The 23668-nt window shown below is 42.9% G+C and overlaps 1 protein-coding gene across 1 annotated transcript in view; it reads right to left on the reverse strand.

Moving 5' to 3' along the window:
- Positions 1–23668, reverse strand: part of SMARCD2 (SWI/SNF related BAF chromatin remodeling complex subunit D2) — a 756802-nt gene that overhangs the window by 164494 nt on the left and 568640 nt on the right. The window contains exon 11 of the mRNA XM_078645026.1: positions 3563–3685. Coding sequence (XP_078501152.1) covers positions 3563–3685 — 123 coding nt within the window. The remainder of the gene's footprint in view (positions 1–3562; positions 3686–23668) is intronic.

The following is a 23668-nucleotide window of genomic DNA, read 5'->3' on the forward strand; positions in this document are numbered from 1 at the left end:
CCCGTAGGGGCTGTAAGGGGCCGAAACATGTCGACCCAACAAGACCAATAACCAGGTGCAGTGGAACATTAACCCTTCCACCACACCACCACCATTTCACTTTTTGTCCTTGCCCTATCTTTGGAAAATAATAAACAAAACTGAGGACAAGAGGTAATTTTATCCTACATCTTCACTGCACATTACCAGACTCCTGATCACCACTGTTTGTTAACAACCAGCCGGTCTAAATCCTAGTGGAGGAAAGGAGATCACTTGGAGAACCATCCACTCAAGTGATAAAAGAACCAACGATGATGCTATTCACATAAATAACATATATCGCACTGTATATTTGACGTGAATGAGGGTCTTCACAACACCGGAACCCTAGACCCCGGCAAAAACATGACACTTGATTCATTCTACTTTGTTATATGAGAGCTCAGAGTGATAGACATCGGGTATTAGGTAACGGAGGCATAAGTTTATGCGTTTGGCAAAGCTACGAGAAAGTTCTGTTTTTTTATTTGGCACTTTATTAGATGCAAAGATAGACCACAAGTTGCTTTAGGCCATTTTAACAATCTGCAAATAGTTGACTTAAGTACAGATACACCATTCTGCAGTTGAAGAATCTGTGAGGTGTAATGAATGTTAATAGCACATTAGTGTTTAAAATAACTGGTTTTGAAAGTAAGCAAACATTATTAAGTAGGATGTTGGCAGATATTAGGTTTTATAGGTGTTGTTAGAAGTTGTGTTAGTGGTTGACTGAGGAGTGAGCCCTGGTCAAGAAACAACCACAATTCTAGTCAGGGTAAGGCACAAGCAAAGCCCAAATAAACCTTTACTTACTTCCTAGTATCTTGGCACAGTGCAGCCAGGCTTTACTTAGAGACAATGTGTAAAGTATTTGTGAGACACTTCAAACAGTAAAACAGTGAAAACATCACACAAAAATATCTCACATCAGGTTAGCAAATAGAACAGAATTAAATAAATACAATAAGACTAAAACAATAAAACTCCAATTAGTAGAACCAGAGTTATGAATTTTCAAAGGAGAAACTGTAAAATAGTGTCTAAAAGGTTGTATGACGTTACAACGCGATCTTTTAGATCGCGGTACATCACAACGCAGGTTTTACAACGCAAGTCGTTACCACGACTTGCACTGTAGGGTGCTGGACTTAGGAATAGTTTAATTTTCATTCCAACACCAGCGTACGTACAGTAGGGAAGGTGTTGGAATAGTAAATCTACTATTCCTTAGTCTAGAGCGCCCTCCAGTGCAAGTCGTGGTAACGACTTGCGTGGTAAAGATGCGTGGTAATGGCACCGCGGTGTTTTGACCAAGTTGTCATGGATGTTCCCCGTCTAAAAGCACGAAGCGCCAACCGCACCTACCTGGTCGTGCTAAAACAGGTCAAAGTCAAAAGTTCAATTCAACTGCGAAGGAGTGCGAGTCGGACTGAGTCCCAGATTACACTCGCTGATGGTTTATCTTCTTCAAGTTTTGTGCTAAGACTCCCATTCGTGTTAGAGAGGGTTGCGAGAAGCAAGGAGAGCGTCCCCGGTGAATATACCTTGAAATCCCACATTCTTTTTCCCCGCAGGGAATCACAACGCGGTCGTTACAACAACCGCATTGTGATTCTGCATACCATTCCTCTGCAGGTCGGAACAACGACTTGCGGAGGGGTGGCGCTGGAATTTGGAATAGTATCAATTACTATTCCAACTCCAGTCTGTGCGGACACTAGGGAAGGTGTTAGATTTTAAATCCAACACCTCCCCCCCATCCACAAGTCGTTGTTCCGACTTGCGGAGTAATGGTATGCAGAATCACAACGCGGTCCTTGTGAGGACCGCGTTGTGATTCCCTGCGGGGAAAAAGATTTGTGGTAAACACTGTTTACCGTCACAGGCGGCAGTCAGAGTGGCAAGATGAACAAGTCGGGCGTTGCAGGCTTGTGGGCTGGAGCTTCGCTTTGGCAGTCCCCCAAAACCTGTCGATCCTGCTGTGCAAAGAGACGGGCTAGCGGCGGCTCGTGCGGATTTTCATTGGGAGTAGCGCAATTCCGGTTCAAACAGGCCTGTTTGCAGTCGCAAAGAGCCCAAAAGCTTCAATTAAGAGCCCACTGAGCCACACCAAGGGTCCGGGACCTGAGGGAACCACTTGGAGGTCAGGAATCCGCTGAAGACTGGGCCAGGTGCTCTTGGGGAGCCATTTATGTCTCTGAGACTCAGATCAGGAGGGAAGCAGACTAGTCCTTTGAGTCACTCTATGGTCCAGGGACCAAGATGGGTTGCAGGTTCAGTTCTTCTTCCCAAGGCAAGAGGGCAGCAGGCAGCAGGTCAGCACAACAGGGCAGCAGTTATTTCGGAGCAGCAGTTCAGCAAAAAGGCTATCCTTGTACTAGCACAGCAGTCCTTCTTCCTAGCAGAGTGTCCACAGATCCAGAAGTGATGTCTGATATCCTTTCTTTGTACACAGTTGAGCCTTTGAAGTGGGGAGAAGCTTTTGAAGGCATGCCTTTTGAAGTGCACAGACACCCTGCCTTCCTTGTACTGACTCCAGACTAACAACAGGGGGTCTGCAGCCCTTTGTGTGGAGACAGGACACAGCCTATTCAGGTGTAAGTGAGGCTGGGCCCAGCTCTTCCCTCCCACCTGGACAGGGATGGCCCATCCAATCATAACTAAGCTCCCACTATGTGAGGAATACACACAGCACAACTGCACCCAGTCATCTGATCAGAGACAGGGTGCAGGCACCAAATGGCTTTAGTAAGAAAAATGTGGCATTTTCAGAATTGTTATCTAAAATCCAACTTCACCATGAATTAAGATTTCAAATTAGGATTCCAGAGACACCAGACATGAAAAGTATATCTACTTTTATTTAGAAATTACACTTAAAAATGTAATAAGGCAACTCCAATGTTATACTATGGGGGGAGAGAGGCCTTGCAGTAGTGTAGTTTCACTACTAGGACATGTAAAACTTATAAGAATATGCCCTACTTTGGGGGGATGGAAAGGTGTGAGCAGCTAAGGTCTGGCGTAGGAGTTGGTAGGTGAGTTAGTGAAAAAATAGCTAAAGAAGCGGGTCCTTGTGAGGAAGTTAGCTTGTGAATGAGTTTGACATGAGAGAATGTGTATTTATCAGGGTTATATGCTGATGTTGCATGATGCAATAGGTACAAGAAGTGAGTTTGTGGAGGCTACTTGTGACCTGGAATGAGCAGAGCCATTAGCATCAGTTTCGTGCTAACAATTCCTTGTGTGTTTTAAACAGCGGTCAATCTAACTGGCTATGTCAATGGTTGCCACAACTGTCACTAGTCGTTTAACTACTGGAAGGATATATCAGTCCCGTTTACATTGTTTCCATGGTCTTGTTTGACACTAAAGACTGAACATTTCAGCCTCCTAAGTTATAACTAAAATGATGCGGATAAAAAGAATAATCCCAAGGGATGGAAAGGAGGAAGGGGAGCATGGAGGAATCCTAAAGACGAAAGACTGGATTTACATGGTAACAGTCATTGTTTGCTTCACTAAGTGGCTGCTTTACCTTGAGATCCCTCCTTTGTGATCGGATCCAGTCTTGAATGAACTCCTGTGGGTGGTTGCTGAAACTGAGCATGAAATCCCTTTGAGTCTTGAGCTGGTTGATTGACTCAATGGTCTCATGGATCTAAGGGGGAAAAAGACATAACATATACATTAATTTCCACCATATAGGGCTTTGTTTTTAATTCTATGATTTGTCATGTAAATTCACTTGACAATAAAGCAATGCTCTTCCCTGTTTAATGCCAAAAATCCTAAACACTTATTTGAAATAAGAAAAACATTTGGGAATGATAACTACTACCTTCAGTGTTTTTCTACAGTAATGGAAACAATGCTTCAGGTGTTCAGGCGGTTGCAATTAGTCCGGGGTTGCTGGAATCAGAGTCTGATGGGAACACTCTATTTTTTAAATTCTATACAAGCAAAACATCAAGCAATCTTTCTCCCACTGATCAAGAATTGAATAAACAATGTCACTACAACTTGCCAGACTTCCATCACAGGTACTCGATGGATATCCCAATATCAATTCCCAGCTTAATACATTAAAAGGTGATTTTGTCTGCCTCAATTTATTTTACAGTTTTCCTAAGAGCAACTGTGCCGAGAGGTATTAAATAATACACTTCATACTGCACAAGAGTAAACTAAATATTTAAACAGACAGCAAAGTGTACAAATGAAAATTAGAACGTATATAGGAGACTTTCTGGGTTCTGTTAGCTCAGATGTAAGAGGAAAAGATTAAATTTAGTGGTCTCCTACAGGATAAAACGCTGGGTTCTAGCTATGAGTTTCATATTTGGCTGCCCTACCGGTCTTGAATTTCAGGGTTTGCAACTGTAGTGATTCTTAGCTTGTAATTTTATTTGTAATGGTGCAAAACTTAAAATGATTTACAGACCTTGTATGTTTACACACTCTAATAAACCCGAATTGTTTAATATCACTCGTCCATTCATTTTATCAGTTTAGCGTGCTGCTAAGTATACGTCGACTTGAGCATGCACACAAATGTGAAAGAGTAAATGCGTACTACCTCCTCTGGGTCTGTCACAAACCACATAGCTATTGGCGCTTAAATGCTTATCAGACACACACACACGAAGGATTGACAGGTGTTATCAAACTAAATTTCTTTACGTCTTTGCAAAATGGCTAAATAAATCCAAAATCATTATAAATCAAAACTTCAATATTTATTCACTCAAATGAAGTTCCTGGCCCCAATATATTTTTGATTTCATGCTTTTTTAGGGGGTTACTCAATGGAATGTATGCCCGAATGGTAGAAACACTTTTCATTATATAATCTACCTATATAAAATATTAGAAACCCCCAAAAAACACAACTTCATTTTAAATGAGTCCTACACGCCCAAAACACATAGGATGGTATGGGTTGAGAACTAAAAAAAACTATCCTTTCTTATTGATATGGTCACCGAAAACAGTCTTAGTTGATGGATAATAGTATAGTCGAGACAATTACTGCTAACACAACTATATGCAATAAAAGCGGGTTTCTAATTCAATAATGTAATTATAAATTGCAATCTAAAACACTTGCCCTTTGTATAAAACCATGCTCTCTCTGACACAATATCATCTTCAATACGCCTACGAATAATGCAATGCCAACATGAGCAAGCCAGGTATACACGCTCTAAATAACTGGCAAAAACTCCAGAACAGCTTGTAGGGGCTATCTGGCACATGCATCAATATTGCATTTTGCGATTCCTTAATTGGAATCGCAACTAAGGAATTGCAAACTGCAATGCATTAAGAAATTGCTGAAAAAATAGCGATTTCTTAAAATTCCTTAATTGCGATTCTCTAATTGAGAATCGCAATTAAGGAATACCTCCCCATCCAGGAATGAATGGAAAGACATTCTTAATTTGCAATTCACCATTAGAAATTCGCAAATTAAGAATGCAATTTCAAGGGTGCACGGGTGTCCAAAGGACACTCTGTTGCACCCCTGAAATCTGCTTAGAAGTACATTTTGCACACTCACATGCCCCAAGGGCATGTGTGTGTGTAAAATGGAACTTTGAAAAATGCACTTTTGTGCATTTTTCAAAGTTTTCGCAAATTACCATGAAGGTCAACTTCATGGTAATTTGCTCCTCTTATTTGCGAATTCGCACATTTTATTCAGTGAGTGCATCATCACTTTATCCTGCAGCCCAGTTACACTTCGAGCCACAGATCTGTCTACAGGATGGTTACCAACAGAGATGATATATCATTCCTTCACACACCCCTTCCACCATGCTGAGGTCCAGCGAAACAGGCCGGGAGTGTAAGTAGTTGTGACGAAGACTACAATCATACCATAGTTTTCTATAAGGGAAGCGGTCATCGTCTCCTTAATCTGGCCTAGAGAGTAGACCACATCGGAAAACACCAAATACTGAGTGCCACACACAAAAGCATGTGAGAGCGTCAGGCCAGGGGGGCCATCTAGTCCATGGGTCCGTTTTTCAGAGAACACTGTTTTTTATTACATAAAGAAATAAAATTGGAATAGTCAGATTTACTAAACAGCTCTCATGTAAATCGACTAATATAATGAGTAAGGCCAACTAATCCTGTGTTTTTGCGTAAACTGATTCTCAGGCTCGGTTTTACAAGGTTTGCTTAACCACCCCACAGGTCACATGAGTGAACTTAGTTCAATGCACCAAAGCTTAAATACAAATGACAGGTTTTTGTATCCCATTAGGTTTACTGTTACAACATCGAAGTAAAAAAATATCAATGTTAAAAATTTCTAGTAAAAAATGTAGACAACAAAAGTATCGACTCCTATACCTTAACAGGTAAGTACAAAAATATTGACAAAAAAATATCGAAGAATAAACTTATAGATGTATAAAATATCTTCTTTTATATAAATATAAAATAAATGAATATATATTAACTATTAAATATAGTTTCAACAAAACATAATACATTTAACATACATTTTAATAAAATATAACAAATAAACTTAATTAAAAGGATAACACAAACATAATAATGTATACATATATATTTACTTTAAAACAATTAATAAACTATTCTTTTAAATTTGTTAAAAGTTTAAAATATAAAAAATGAAAATAAATATGAATGATTTAAAATATAATAAAACTAAAATCTATAATAAATTAAAACATTAAACTATTAAAACATATTTAAACTTAAATTTCACAATACAATCAGTGCAACAGTAGGGAAAGTGTTGGATAGAAAAGGGGTAAAGATAACTATTCTCACTCCAGTGAGTGCAACAGTAGAGAAAGTATTGGATAGCGGAGGGGTAAAAATTTGTATTTCCACTTCAAACAGTGCAACATTAGAGATTCTGCTGGATAGCAGAAGGGTAAAAATTACTATTCCCACTCCTCGGAGTGCAACAGTAGGATAAGTGTTGGATAGCGGAGGGGTACAATTTACTATTCCCACACCAGTGAGTGCAAAAGTAGGGAAAGTGTTGTATAGCGGAGGGGTAAAAATTACTATTCCAACTCCAGTGAGTGCAACAGTAGGGAAAGTGTTGGATAGCAGAGGGGTACAAATTACTATTCCCACTTCACTCAATGCAGCAGTAGGATAAGTGTTGGAATGATGGAGGGGTAACTTTTTTTATCCCCACTCCGGTGAGAGCAACAGTAGGGAAAGTGTTGGATAGCAAAGGGATTAAAATTACTATTCCCATTTCAGTGAGTGCAACATCAGGAAATGTGTTGGATAGCGGAGAGACAAAAATTACTATTCACACTCAGTTAAAAAAACAAAATATATTAAAAATGAAATAAAAATCATGAAAATAAATATTTACAAAATGAAAAATCTAATATAATAAGTATATAAAAAGAAAACATTATAATTTTAAATACATATAACAAAAACCAACAGATTTTTTTTTACTTGGAAATATTTACAAAAAAATTAATACATGAACGTGTTTATTTTATTTCCTACCCTATAACACCACGCCAAAAACAAAACAAATGTTACATTTCAAATTAAATTCACTTTGATAATTAACATTAATCTACATATACTTACCTCCTTTATGTATCTATATACTTTCAATGTAATTATGGATCTATATATTTATCACTTTTTTCTAATTTAGCATTTCCAAAGCACTACCCTATTTCTCAGCCTATACTTCGCTCAATATATCTTCTAGCCCAACCTTCTGACTCATCTCAGATTTCTTCTACTACTCCTTCCAATGCACTACCCTATTTCTCATCCTATACATCTATCAATATATCCTCTACATCCACTCTCTCATTTATCCCAAACCCCATACCACTACTATGATTGCCAAAATAACCCTCTCTAGACTCTCTCCAACTCTACCCCTCCTTGCATCTTCTGACACCTCTTTTACTATACAGATCCTCTAAAACAAACCTTTCTAAACTCTTCCCTCTGAGTCCTCCCCTCCAAAACCCCTTTTTTACTCATCCAAAATCCTCTTCCTACTGCTAAGACCTAAAAAAAAAAGAAAAATCCTTCACTCTTTTATCCCTCCACTATCCTTTTCAGTCGAAATTAACAGACTAACATGTTCACTTCTCAAATTCCATATTAAACTATAGTAATATACTACCCAAATAATTGAATAACATACTTCATATTTTTTTACTATACTAATTTTCAACAGAATCCTTTATGGGTTCCGGAGTGGCGTGCTACTCGGCAGAAAAGCGATTCAACACCCATCAGGGATAACAAGTGCTATATGAATGCAAATCTTTCATCCCCTTTTATCCCCCCGCTATCCTTCTCACTCCAAGTAACTGACTAATATCCACCACTGAACTTACTTCATATTTCACCATATTAATTCACCACTAATCCTTTGTAGGCTTCCTGAATAGCGTGCGTGAACAAGCGCTATATAAATACAAACATTTGGCCTCCTCTATCCTTCTGCTATCATTCCAAATCCAATGAACTGACTAACCTATCCACCACTTAAAATGTACTTCCATGTTTCACTATACTAATTCAACACTAATCCTCTATGGGTGGGAGAGGTGTGGCGCGAGGGAGAGGTTTGGCGCCGCGGCCAGGGCGACTGACGCTGGAATCTGGGGATCACGGTTCGATCTCCAGCGCCGGTGGCAGGTTAGCCCAGCACCATGTGACTCTGGGCAATAGCTTGCTTAATCTTCCCGACGGCCCCCAGCGCCTAGAGACCCTAACGGGTGATTGTGCGCTTTACAAATGTGGATTATTATTATTATTATTATGGGTCCCGGAGTAGCGTGCTACTAGCCGAAAAAGCGCTTCGACGCCTCGTCAGGGGTAGTAAGAGCTATATAAATGCAATTACAATACAATACAATAAATAATAATCAATTGGAGAAAATTAATTAAACAAACGTATAAACATTAATGGACTACACACACTTTAACACTATAATAGCCACAACACAACCTAAATAAAACTATAAAATAATAAAAAACAATTAAAACTTATTTTTAAATTAAAAACGATTACTATTAACAACTAATAAAGTAATTAAAATGTATTTAACACCCACCCTATACCCCTTTAAAAGTAAAAACACACACAAAAATAAACAATTACCTAAAATAAATATCAAATAATTAACATTAACAACTATATATTAATTAAGCACAAATGACTTCCTGCCCTTTACTCCTGTAAACACCACAGCACACACCTAAAATGAATTACACAATTACCATAATAAAACTTTAATTAATTTAAATATCAATTAACAAAACAATAATAATAAACAATAAACTACTCAACGACCTTTACTCCTATAAACCTCAAAACAAACACCTAAAATGAATTACACAAATACCATAATTAATTACCAATTAATTATTTAAAATTAATTACCAACCAATTAATTCATCAATTAAAAGAAATTACTTCCCACCCCTTTTACACCTATAAACACCATAATACACACCTAAATTAATTACACAATTACCATAATTAATTACCAATTAATTAATTAAAATTAATTAACAAATTAATAATTCGTAAACAAAAAATACATTACTTTCCAAGATTTACACCTATAAACACCACAACACACACCTATAATTAATTACACAATTACCATTTATTTATTTTATTTTATTTTTGGCATTTGTACAGCGCTCTGTTACCCGTGGGTGTCCTGGCGCTAAGTGTTACTCCTGAGATAGAGGCAGGTTAGGGAATCAGATGGTAAACAACCATGTCTTTAATGCTTTTCTAAAAGCCATGAGGTCCGTCAGTTTTCTGAGGGCGTGGGGCAAGGTATTCCAAGCTTTGGCTGCGCCCAGCACAAAGCTTCTGCCTCCCCACCGTGCCCTCTTAAAACGAGGCATCACGATCAACCCCATGTCAGCTGATCTAAGATTTCTCGTCGGACGGTACCAATGAAAGTGCCGCCGAAAGAATAAAGGTCCCTTGCCTTGTAAGGACTTGAATACTAGGCGTAGGGCTTTAAAAAGAATTCTCTTTCGCATTGGAAGCCAGTGCAGCTTGACCAGCTCCTGAGACACGGAAACAAATTTAGGGATCCCCAAAATGAGCCTTGCAGCCGCATTTTGAAGTACCTGTAATTTGTTAAGTACCCCCTGTTGGGCACCAAGGAATAAACCATTGCAATAATCCAACTTTGCCATGACCAGCGTCGTGACCACTGTTTTCCTGTCACTGTCATCAACGCCTCCTTCGACACCGCCACCTTCCGTGAGAGTTGGAAGCACGCCGAACTCAGCGCCCTACTGAAGAAACCATCAGCGGACCCCACCGACCTCAAAAACTACCGCCCCATCTCACTCCTTCCTTTTCCTGCCAAAGTCATCGAGAAGACCGTCAACAGACAGCTGGCCGCCTTCCTCGAGACGAATGGATCCCTCGACCACTCGAAGTCCGGCATCCGAGCCAACCACAGTACCGAGACCGCCCTCATTGCAGCCACCGATGACATCCGAACACTGCGCGACAACGGGGAAACAGCGGCCCTCATCCTCCTTGACCTCTCCGCGGCGTTCGACACGGTCTGCCACCGCACCCTAGTGCAGCGCCTCAACAACATCGGAATCCAGGAGAAGGCACTAGAATGGATCATCTCCTTCCTCGCCGGAAGAACACAGAGAGTACGCCTCCCCCGTTCAGATCCGAGGCCACCGAAGTCATCTGCGGCGTACCACAAGGATCATCACTCAGCCCCACGCTGTTCAACATCTACATGATCCCCCTTGCGGCCATCGCACGCCAGCACAACCTCAACATCATCTCCTACGCCGACGACACCCAGCTGATCCTCTCCCTCACCAACGACCCCGCCACCGCCAGAACCAACCTACACGAAGGGATGAAAGATGTAGCCGAGTGGATGATGACCAGCCGCCTGAAACTGAACTCAGATAAGACGGAAGTCCTCATCCTGGGATCTTCGCCCTCCGCCTGGGACGACTCCTGGTGGCCCCCCGCCCTGGGCAGCGCACCCAAACCAACAGACCACGCACGCAACCTGAGTTTCATCCTGGACTCCTCCCTCTCCATGACCAGACAGGTCAACGCCGCCTCCTCGTCATGCTTCAACATCCTACGCATGCTACGCAAGATCTTCCGGTGGATCCCCACCGAAACCAGGATGACGGTCACCCAGGCCCTCGTCACCAGCCGACTGGACTACGGCAACTCCCTCTACGCCGGCACCACAGCCAAACTCCAGAAAAGACTCCAGCGCATTCAGAACGCCTCAGCACGCCTCATCCTGGACATCCCCCGACACAGCCACATCTCCGCACACCTGAGAAACCTGCACTGGCTCCCCGACAGCAAGAGAATCACGTTCCGACTCCTCACCCACGCACACAAAGCTCTCCACAACCAAGGCCCAAGATACCTCAACGACCGTCTGACCTTCTACACTCCCACCCGCCAGCTTCGATCGACCAGCCACGCCCTCGCCGCCATCCCCCGCATCCGAAGAGACACCTCGGGAGGAAGATCCTTCTCCTACCTGGCTGCCAAGACGTGGAACTCCCTCCCCATCCACCTCCGCCTGACCCAAGACCACCTCTCCTTCGGGAAGCAACTGAAGACCTGGCTGTTCGAGCAGTAGCGGACCCCCCTTCCCCTAGCGCCTTGAGACCCTCCGGGTGAGTAGCGCGCTATACAAATGCTTTGATTGATTGACTGTCAGGGATGAATGGAAGGATCTTGCGAATGGATTTAAGCAGGTAAGCCACCGAAGAAGGTAGGGCACTGACCTGGGGACGGAAGGTAAGTTGATCATCGATCAACACCCCCAGATTTTTCACCTTCGCTACTGGGGTGGGGGCATTGCCCATCTGGTCTGGCCACCAGCTTGGGCTCCAGAAGTTGGTGTTTGAACCAAACACTATAACTTCGGTTTTAGCCGAGTTCAATTTAAGGCAGTTCACTGCCATCCAGTTCCCAACTGCCAGCATACACTCCTGGAAATTCCTAGCTATTTCTTCTTCCCTCCCTGGTAATATCGACACCACAATCTGGGTGTCGTCTGCATAAGATGTGAGATCAAACCCTTGTGCCCGGATTACTGGCGCCAATGAGCTAACGTATACGTTAAACAACGTAGGGCTCAAGGACGAACCCTGAGGAACTCCGCAGGGCAGGATGAAGGGTTTTAACTCATAATCTCCCAGGGCCACCTTCTGGACTCTGCCGGACAGGAAGGCTTTAAGTGTGTCAAGCGCTTTCCCTTGAACTCCGCGGGTCTTCAAACGGTCCAGTAGAATCCCATGGTGGACCGTATCGAAGGCCGCGGAGAGGTCCAGCAGCACCAGGGCTGCCCTCCCTCCCGCATCGGTCACCGCTCTGATCTCCTCAGTTGTTTTAATAAGGGCGGATTCCGTGCTATGGTAAGGTCTAAAACCATGTTGAGAGGGGTCCAAGGATTGAGTGGCAGCCAGGAAGGAACTTAATTGGGCATTCAGCGCCTTTTCTATTAATTTAGCTGGTAATGGGAGCCTTGCAATTGGGCGATAGCTATTTGGGTCCCTAATATCCAGGTTAGGTTTCTTTAGTAGAGGCAAAATTGATGCCTGTTTCCAACAAGCTGGAAAACCTCCTGTCCCAAGCATTATGTTGAAAACGGACACCAGCGATGAAACTATCAGATCTGGGGCCATCTTCATCACAGCCACCGGACAGGGGTCAGACGGAGCACCTGATTTTGCTGCTAACAATAGCCGCCTAATTTCTTCGCCATTTACTGGCGAAAAACTATCCAGATTATGTCCTAAGGATGACTGCATAACAATTTCTGAGGAGGCCGCCTGGCTGTTCGACCTCTCCTGACTGGAGAAAGCTTGGAAAATCGTCTCCACCTTACTTTGAAAGAATCTGGCCAGATCTTCATATAATTCAGAACTTGCGGGAATGACCATAATTAATTACCAATTAACTAATTAATTAAAATTAATTAACAACCAATTATTAGATAAATAATAAATTACTTTACACATTTAAAACTATAAAATCTCAATTAAACAAATATTAATAATTTAAAAAGAATCAATTAATTTAATATAATTAAATTACTTCCCACCATATTCCACTATAATTCCACAACCCGCTATGGAACAAAAAATGCAAAATTCAAATAAAACCAAAATATTTAACTACAAACAATGTAACATATATTAAAAATAGAAACAATTCTTATACAAAAAAATACATCACGTACATAGAAAACATATACTAAAATACATAACGTTAATTACAAAAATGATATTTTTAACAAAGCTATTAAACACTTCGATATTTTTAAAATCGATATTACTTACTATAAGTCCATATTCTAGACCACAGTATTCTTGATGTAGATATTTCTGAACCACAATTTGTATTACTCAATATTTTTGCAACTCGATATTCTATCTGCACACTGCCGATTAGAACCCCACCAATACATAGTTGAAGTGGTGTCAATGCTTTTGGGTTACTAACAGTCCATAAACAGGGGTCAGAAGCAAACAATTGTTGTTCTATTCAATCACACACTCACACCCAAGATGAGCTAAGAAAAAGACACTTTAACTAAAAAGCATGCTTATTTCAATAGGTGAACCCTGTCACTCAACACATCTAAAATAACCGCACAAAATACAATTAAAACAGCGCAAATGCAGCTGCGAACAACAAGGATAAAATTAACATTGCTACCATGGTTAAAACGTCATTTAAAGCATAGAGAGTAGAATAGCTTGCAGATAAATTTTCTTAGGGAGGATGAACGCAATGCATATCTCATTTACAGCAAAGCGCAGTATTCATCATGTAGATATTTCTGAACCACAATTTGTATTACTCAATATTTTTGCAACTCGATATTCTATCTGCACACTGCCGATTAGAACCCCACCAATACATAGTTGAAGTGGTGTCAATGCTTTTGGGTTACTAACAGTCCATAAACAGGGGTCAGAAGCAAACTATTGTTGTTCTATTCAATCACACACTCACACCCAAGATGAGCTAAGAAAAAGACACTTTAACTAAAAAGCATGCTTATTTCAATAGGTGAACCCTGTCACTCAACACATCTAAAATAACCGCACAAAATACAATTAAAACAGCGCAAATGCAGCTGCGAACAACAAGGATAAAATTAACATTGCTACCATGGTTAAAACGTCATTTAAAGCATAGAGAGTAGAATAGCTTGCAGATAAATTTTCTTAGGGAGGATGAACGCAATGCATATCTCATTTACAGCAAAGCGCAGTATTCATCATGTAGATATTTCTGAACCACAATTTGTATTACTCAATATTTTTGCAACTCGATATTCTATCTGCACACTGCCGATTAGAACCCCACCAATACATAGTTGAAGTGGTGTCAATGCTTTTGGGTTACTAACAGTCCATAAACAGGGGTCAGAAGCAAACTATTGTTGTTCTATTCAATCACACACTCACACCCAAGATGAGCTAAGAAAAAGACACTTTAACTAAAAAGCATGACTATTTTAATAGGTGAACCCTGTTACTCAACACATCTAAAATAACCGCACAAAATACAATTAAAACAGCGCAAATGCAGCTGCGAACAACAAGGATAACATTACCATTGCTACCATGGTTCAAACGTCATTTAAAGCATATAGAGTAGAATAGCTTGCAGTTAAATTTTCTTAGGGAGGATGAACGCAATGCATATCTCATTTACAGCAAAGCGCAGTAATCATCATGAGTCAAGAAGGCCGTATTCCCAGTGAAATGCAAACAAGCGTTCAGCATCAGGTCCTCCCGGGCTCAGGCTCGATATCAGGCTTCAGTAGAAAGACCAATACAGCAGCATCTCTGGCAGGGAGGATATTTTCTGGCACTATACTGCTCGTGATAATATGGGGCGTAGGACATCACTTGACAGATGATTAAGAGGCAGTCCTTTTATACTGTAGTTTATCTAAGATGGAATTTCCAACATCACCTTAGGAATGTCTGCTATGAGCAATGATTGTCAAGATGCTAGTCTAAGATATATTCCTTTAAACATATAAGGAAAAAATATAACAATTCAGACTACACTGTTTTGGCCATGGTTCTTATTCAACCTCGAAATTGAAATATCAAGGCACTTGTTCCAAACTGATGTAGCATCAGGTATCTTGTTGTCTATGACTTGGCATTTTCACAGTTTTCCCACTAGGCTTGCGCAGGGACACTCTTTGAGTAGCTGTGTGTGTTACAAATCCCATACAACCTAACATAACATAAGGACAGACGGCATCTGCGTCAAAGGCAGACATGTTGATGAGTCTGCGAAAATACAGAAAATGGAGTAACGGCCTCCTTAAAATGGAGTTGGGCCTTATGTATTTTCGGTAATGTAACATGAATCAGAACAAATCTGGTCTTGTGTAACAAAATTATTCGAAACTGATAAAAAAGGATGTTGAGATTTCCAATTTCAACCTCAATTTGTGTATGCTTCTCTGATTGGTCCATGTTTACTCCAGTTGGACTTTGCCGTACGTTCTATAAGGTAGGTATGGTTCCTTGCTGCTGTCAGATCAGTGGGGTCAACTGTCTCAGACAAGTGTTTGAGAATGGCTTTCTACACTAGTACTCTAGCCTCCTTGGAGACACCATCCTCATCTACCTTTGCTTACGGATAACAGCTAATACTGCGACCACCTGTTGAGAATATTGTACATGACAAGTTGGCTGGCCTCTGGCCAGATGTTAACAATTTGTGGCGCAGAGCGTTCAGAGTTATGGTTCCCCAAAAGTGCGGGTTAATTTTCAGCCCTCTATTACATGAGCAATTTCATTACAGTGCTCACAACGGCTTTCAAGTGGTCCTTGCAAGATCATATAGAAAATGCAATGGACTATTATGAAAAGTAACCATGAGCTTCCCCTCCTTTTGATAACCAGGTCAGGCTTCGCCAAAGGAGTCCTCCTTTCCATTATTGATTTACAGCTGTTTGGTCTGTACCTGGGTAATAGAATGATATCAGTGCAATCTTGTTTTCTCCTTCAGTGAACAATTCTCACCGGTTTCGTCTTCCTGTATACTGGTGGGAAAAGCAGGCAGATCAGTCTGCATCAGTAAAATGGCTAGGATAGAGAGCGTGTGGGTTTCCCTTTATGCACTTGGAACGAAGTGCACGGATGGAGGAACACGAAAAGTTTTTGTATGAATTGGTCAAGTCGGCCTTCGTTAGTTTTGTATGCACTACATGGTAGTGGACTAAAATTGTCAGACTGTCATGTTGTACACCGGTTTTAAGAATCATAGGGAGAAATTCCTACCATGGTTTAGCGGCAGAAATATGGAGTGGGTCAAGGAAAAGTACCAGTATGTCCGATCTGCCCTTCTTTTTTAGAGGCACTTCTGCTACGATTTCTAATATGCTGAAGCATTGACAAAGGATGCCTTAGCGATGGACACCCACTTTTTTAGATTGCCCTTTCGGTTGGGGTGAGAGATGGTTGAAGATTAAAGGTCATGAGCTTCAGTAAATTAAAAAAAAATAAATAATAAGTTTCAGCAGAGTGCTTGGCTAATGAGGTGGCCTCAAATCATAATGAGAGGGAAGAACAACCACAGGCTGATGAAAACTGCTGTAAGTATTAACTATTCTGCATATGGACAGCTATTCCATACAATGCATGACTACGACCTTTTGTGCCGTAAAGTAGCAAGACCACGTTTCCAACTAAAAGTAACTGAAAATGTTGTAACGGCCATGTCCAGCCATCTGTGAAACCCCAGTACTGGTCAATTTCAGGAATGGAAAATGACCGTTAATCCATCAACATCAAATAACATCAAACATATTATTACATTCTGAGTGCTTATACGATGCAACTTTCTGGTGTTTAAACACAGACAAACTAGGTAACTGCAGGCCACGTGTTGAATGCTTGTGATGAATCTATCACCTTCCTCATATCATCATCATCATCAAAATCTATTTAGGCTAAATTGCCATAAAAGAGAATGCACACATACATACAATACAACGGGGAAATACATTTCAAAAAATTAATACATTTGATGATGATTTTAAAATTATACTATTAATCTACAGGCCTAGGTAGGAAACTTCCTTTCAGCCAAAAGGTTTCCAAATATTTTGCTACCGCAGACACTATGGGAGAAAGGTCAGTTTTAAGAACCCTGTATGCCTGCATGCAGTGAGTAAAACCTAGATTTCTGCAGGCCGGGACTATCCACTTCCTTCTTGCTTGCCCATAAGAATGGCAGAAAAAGAGTATATGCAACTCGGTTTCCTGATCATGGTTGCACCCAGGGCAATGACTCAGTGAGGGATCCATCCACTTGCTAGTGAAGGCTCGGATTGGGAGACATCCGTACCTCCACTGTTAGTACAGTTTCCTAGTATTTGATGGAACTATTACATCTAGGAATCCCTCCAGTTTATAGATGTCCTTGGTCTTTAGGAAGGAGTCAGTCAGGGTACCTGTCTGTGAGCCCTGTCTCTGAGCCACAATTTTGCTTTCATGGTAGAGTGATAGTAACTGCTTCCTTGAAACCGTAGGGCAAGCGGTCGCAGGGTCAAGCCATATGTTGGGTAGTCCCAGGCACACAAACTCATTTTTTATGTGCTGGAACCAAGGGATATTCCCTGTGATCGGGTAGTTCATGACCTCTTGGAGCTCAGACCTGTAACTTGCCAACTCCGGAGTAGTCCAAACTATACGCCAATAGATTAGGGCCCTAACCCCCAAATCTTCGTCAAGTGGCATTAGTCCCAAATCGAGCCTCATCGGCAAAAGGGGGGTGCTAGGGGGGGAGAGATAAAAGCTGCCTGATAAATTTCAGTTCACTGCCATACATAACCGCGCCCCTAGCCTGCGCTCTGTATATCTCTAACGGGGGGCCGATTGCCTTAATGGATGATTTGTTTTTGCTTATAAGGGCGATGACTCCTCCCGCCATTTGGGCCAGTTTGAGTTGTGATTTTGTCCGATGGTGACACCAAGACATATGCTCATTTAAAGTCACCCCCAAATATTCGAAGGTTCTGACCCTCTCCAGCCTATTTCCAGCAATGCAAGGGTTAGGATGTGTTTTTGCTGGGGGGTTAAAAACCATGTATTTGGTCTTGAGAGCATTGATCTCAAGGACATGGGTTCCACAAAATTCCTCAAAACCCTTGAGGACTCGTTGAATCCCCATAGGTGACTTAGACAGAAGCAGGGTGTCATCGGCGAACATAATCGCCGGCACCCTGCTTCCGGCAAGTCTGGGGACATCGCTGTCCTGTACCTCATTTAAATGAGAGATTACCCCGTTGACATAGAGGCAGAACAGGGTCGGTGCAAGCACACAACCCTGTCTCACCACTCTGTCAACAGGAAATCTATGGGAAAGGGAACCATCCCGGCCACATCTAACCTGCGCATAATTGTTTGTATAGAGGCGAATGATCATATTTAGGAGGTGCTGTGGTACCCCCATATTGGACAGAACAGACCAGAGTTTTCTGCGGGGTACAAGATCAAATGCCGCCCGAAGATCTACGAAAACAGTATAGAGGCTGCCACCCTCCATTTTTACCGTTTTCCAGTGTAGAAGAGCCAGGCGGAAAATTTGGTCTATGGTGGAGACTTTCTTTCTGAACCCCGCTTGATAGGGGCTCAGAACAGAGTGTTCAAGCATCCACTCCGATAGGCGATCGAGGATAAGCCTTGCAAAGACCTTCTGGGGGTCGTCTATAAGGCTAATGGGCCTGTAATTGGCTGGGAGCAGAGGAGAACCCTTCTTGAAGATTGGTACAATCTCTGCCCCTAGCCAAGTACTAGGTACCTCCATCCCGCCCAGAATTGAATTAAAAAGGACCTGTAGGTATGGTGCCCATACAGTTGGTTCATGCTTGAACAGGTCTCCGGGGAGCCTGTCCAAGCCCGGGGCTTTCTCCGCACTTAGTCTATCAATAACAGCTGCAACCTCCTCAACTGTAAACTCATTTTGTGGCATTTCAAAATCAGTGTCCCTTGGTGAATTGCATGTGTCATCTGGCTGGACTGTATTAGCCAGGGAATATAAAGTGCGGAAGTGGGCCTCCCAGACGCTGGGAGCAATATTTGATTCTGCAGCTGGTGTTGGGTCTGCGGAGCCATTTTTGACAATCTGACAGAATTTGCGGGAGTCTCTGAAGTTAAGAGCGCCCACCATTTCAGACCAGTTGTCAGTGTCCCACTCAATCTTGGCAGTCTGGACTTGATGTCTGTATTCCGTCCTTCTTGCCCTAATCGTCACAGTGCTAGCCATTTGCTTCATAGCCTTAAGGAGTTCAGTTTTGGCCCTTCTGCAGGCTGTGTTGTACCATGAGGGTTTTGTTGATTTACTGGGTTTTTTGTTTACTCGTGGATTCAACACATCTGCTAATGCGTTGGTGAGCTGTGAGTGGAGATCTCCAAGAGCATTGTGTTTCTCCGCAGAAGGAATTGATGAAATTAGCTCCTCTACACTTTGAAGAACCGGTAGGATTGCGGCATAAAGCCGGGAAATGGATGCTGGATTCCCTATAACTTTAGCCCATCTTATTCTACGTCTATTAGTAGATAAGGTCGCGCTGTAATCCGAGGGGGTGTAGGGGAGCTGACTCTCAACGAAGGCACCAGGGACTTGGAAGTTCAGGATCAGTGGGTTGTGATCGCTTTCATCACGTGGGGTAACCTGGAAGCTCCTGACCATAGCCCAGTTACGAGTTTCCACAAAAACATAGTCTATGCGTGACCCAGACCCTGGTTTGTTATAGGTGGGCTTCGGGGGAATATCCCCGCTAACCCGCCCATTACAGGCCCTTATAGAGTGGTTAAGAGTCAGGGCCATGATCTGAGTAGCAAGCGGTGTCCAAGACTTAGTCGGTAAGCCCCCAACAGATGGTATGTCCCATTGGTCATCCTCCTCCAGTGTGGTGCCTTCCAAGAAGGCTGGCAATGGCTCGAATTGACAGTTAAAGTCAGATATGGAGTCCCTTGGTGGATAGAGCCAAGAAAAAGGGATAAATCCTCTACAGTGCCAGAAACATTGGACACCCCCATTGGTCTTGAATATACATTAATTAATATTAGTTTGGCCGCGTTGGGCCATTCCAGTACCACACTTTGGATATCCACAGAGTTAGTCTCCAATTTACTTGTAGAGCAATCCAAGTGTGAACCCACCCAAATGAGTAGACCACCAGACGGCCGTCCCTTCCCACCCCATTTAGCCTGAATAGAAAATGAGGCAAAACCTGTACGGTGATGATCTTCCCTGGCCCAAGTTTCCTGAAATAGGCAGACATCCTGTGAGTCAATAAATGTCCCCCAGTCTGGCAGGTCAAGCTTATTCGTTATTCCTGCCAGATTCCAGGAAACCATTGACAGGGAGCCCTGCCCCATGTTTACTCTGGCTCTACAGTTCATGGGCCAGCTCACAGCCTGGGGTAGTAACGCCTGCATTAGTGTTGGGCCGCTAGGTCCATTTGGGTGTGTCGTATCCTTGGTGGTAATATCAGGGAGGGAAACCATTGGGCCTGTTTGGCTTACCAGATCATTAATCTCACCATCTAGGTTAAGGAGTCAGTTTACACCCTCCAGATCTTTTAGGGAATCAAACCTATTATAGAGTGGAAAAGGGTGCAATAACCTGTGGTAGGGGTTTGCTCCATAAGGTCCTCTCTGCCGAGAGATAGAAACAGTGTTTTGACGTCCGTTATTCATAGCCCCTGGGTAGAAATATTCAAGACCCAGAGATTGAATGTCGCCCACTCGGCTGAATCTGGGTTCCCTCCGAATATGGTCAACGGCCCAAGTATCTCTGAAATTAAATAGGATGCAGTCCCCCTCGAGATCTTTGGGGTTATTGCCCACCCAGTGCACCCTTCTGACACCCAAAATCTCTGTTCTTGAAGATGGGGGAATGGTCCTATTCCTATCTAACCAAAAGACGACCTTGTTCTTTAATTCCCTATGTGATTCTGGGATCCCTGCCCCAAGAGGTCGCACCCCCACTAGGACTATTGTATACGGTGCAGCCTCTGGCGGAAGGTTTAGGGTAAGAAGATGGTCTTTGCTAACTTCCTTATTCAGCTGAGGTTGCCTTCTATCTGCCGGTAAACTGTTACTAAAAAGGGGCTGGGATGCACGTACCGGGTCCATTGCCTTTCCCCCCTGGCTAGATGTACCGGCATGCTTCCTCAAATGGAGTTTTGGGGTGGGTGTGTTTATTTTTTTATTTTCCAGTTTTTTTTGGGTTCCTCAACTATCACCCCAGCAGTTGCAGTACAAGGACCCGGTTTCTTAGTAATCCCCAATGTTCTAGAGTGAGCATTACCCTTAGCCAGATCAGCTAATAGGAGTGAGTTCTCTCCTACCTGCTTTTCAATCTGGTCTAGCTTGGAGTTGATCATTCTAGTTCTCTCTAAGAGTGGCAGCATGAGGGATTTCATCAGGAACTCAATTTTCCCCAGGAGATCAGCATCAGGGACTGTTAAGCAAACAGAGGGGGTAGAGCCTGATGTGCCAGGCCTAGGAGAGGTAGGAGGTTGGGGAACATCATTCGAAGCTGGGTCTAGCGACTTCTTTTGCTGCTTAGCAAGATGACCAATCAGAGAGCTACCTCTTCTTTTCCTGCTATTAATTTTTACTCTGTCAGGGGAGCCCTGGGACGAAGTACATACAGCTTGGCTGTGAGGCTCAGGGGAATTATGCAAGCCAGTGGTGTCGGTACTGGGGGCCAGGCACAGAGAAGATAAATTTAAGCTAGAACTGTCTGAGACATCCCCAACATCCACCAGCCTGATTTCATCCACTGCATTGTTAGTTGGCACGGGGGAAACCGTCGTGGCTATGCGACCTAGAGAAGAGCGTTTCCCCGTTATTAAATCCAAGGAAAGTCGTTTTTCAGCAAAGGCAATCTCCTTTTCCAGTATGGTGGTTGCTCTCTTAAAAAAATGGTCCAGAGTGCCAGTAACCACCCCACCAGAAGTGGGGATTGCAACATGACGATTCTTCCCAGAACGCAAAGACATACTTCGAGTGGAAAGAGCCAGTCCACAGTTTTAAGTAGCAGTGATCCTTCAAAGACTAGGGCTCCGTCCCGTGCGTGTCCCGCGGTAGCGAGATAGGCACGCCTTAAGTAGGAAAAGGAGGAGGAGTCACGGGAAGAGGCACCAGGTGCGCGTGATGTTAGAAGCGCACTGACCTGTGGGCCTCGCAGTCCCGGTCCCCCGAGTCCAGCGGCAATTACCAGGCGGCGACAGCAGTCCCAGAGTCAAGTTAAGGCAGGTTCAGCTCCCAAGTGGCAATTGACTGCGAGCCGGGGGCCGTGAGTCGTTTTGTAAGGGCAGCAGGCTCAGCAGGGAGGAGTCACGGGAAGAGGCACCAGGTGCGCTTGATGTTAGAAGCGCACTGACCGGTGGGCCTCGCAGTCCCGGTCCCCCGAGTCCAGCGGCAATTCCCAGGCGGCGACAGCAGTCCCAGAGTCAAGTTAAGGCAGGTTCAGCTCCCAAGTGGCAATAAAGTTCGACTGCGAGCAACGCTCATATCAGATCTTCCCTATCTTAGGTGAATGTGGATAAGACAATTAGGGCCCTCGCACTGCCATGGCGAGATTTTAGTTGTGACTGTCCTTCTACATAGAGCCCAGACCAGGAGTAAAAAAAACAGTTCCCATATTATCCTCTGAAATTATGAAAGGACTGGCAACTCGAATTTGGTCCGTTAACACTCAAGTAGCCCCATTATAGGATATCAAATATTTCCTAGTAAAATTGTAAACACACAAGGCCAAAGCATGCCTGATCTACAATAATATACTATCACATGATGAAAGTTAAACAGCAGACAGCTCACTCAGGTCCTGACTGCACTAGGGCCAGCATGTTGCTAGGGTTTACCACAATTGCGCCAGGGCCATCATTATACCATGAACTGCCACCTTTCTGCAAGGACCTGTCTGCGCATATTGCCTGGGATTACCATCTTTGTGCGAAGGCCAGCATTTCATTACCGCCAGTTGTCAGAGCCACTTAGGGCCTGATTATGAGGTTGGCGGATGGGATACTCCGTCACAAACTTGACAGATAACTGGTCCGCCAAATTACAAGTTCCCTTAGGATGCAATGGTATTGTACTTTGGCGGATGGGATATCCATCATGTTTGTGATGGAGTAACCCTATCCGCAAAACTCGTAATCAGGCCATTAGTCGTCACTGATTACCACCATTGTGCCAGGGCCAACATGTTGCTAGAAATTACCACCTTTGTGCCCGGTAAATTGTGTAACCAGAGATTACCACCACTGTGCCAGGGCCAGCATTTTACCACAAATTATTATTACCATGTTGCCAGGGTCAGCATGTTGCCAAGGATTATCATCATTCTGCCAGTGCCAACATGTTTCCTGTGACTACCACCATTTTGCCAGGGCCAGCATGTATCCCCCTTGTGCAACAAAGAGCAGCATTTTATTAGCAATTACTACCGTTGTGACAGGGCCAGCATGTTTCTTTTTTTCGTTTTAAAAAAAAATATCTCTATTGTATTTTATTTTTTCTGAAACATTGGTCCACAAGCAAGTAAGTAAGT

Source organism: Lissotriton helveticus, chromosome 5_1 (assembly GCF_964261635.1).
Source record: "Lissotriton helveticus chromosome 5_1, aLisHel1.1, whole genome shotgun sequence".
Taxonomy (NCBI): Eukaryota; Metazoa; Chordata; class Amphibia; order Caudata; family Salamandridae; genus Lissotriton; species Lissotriton helveticus.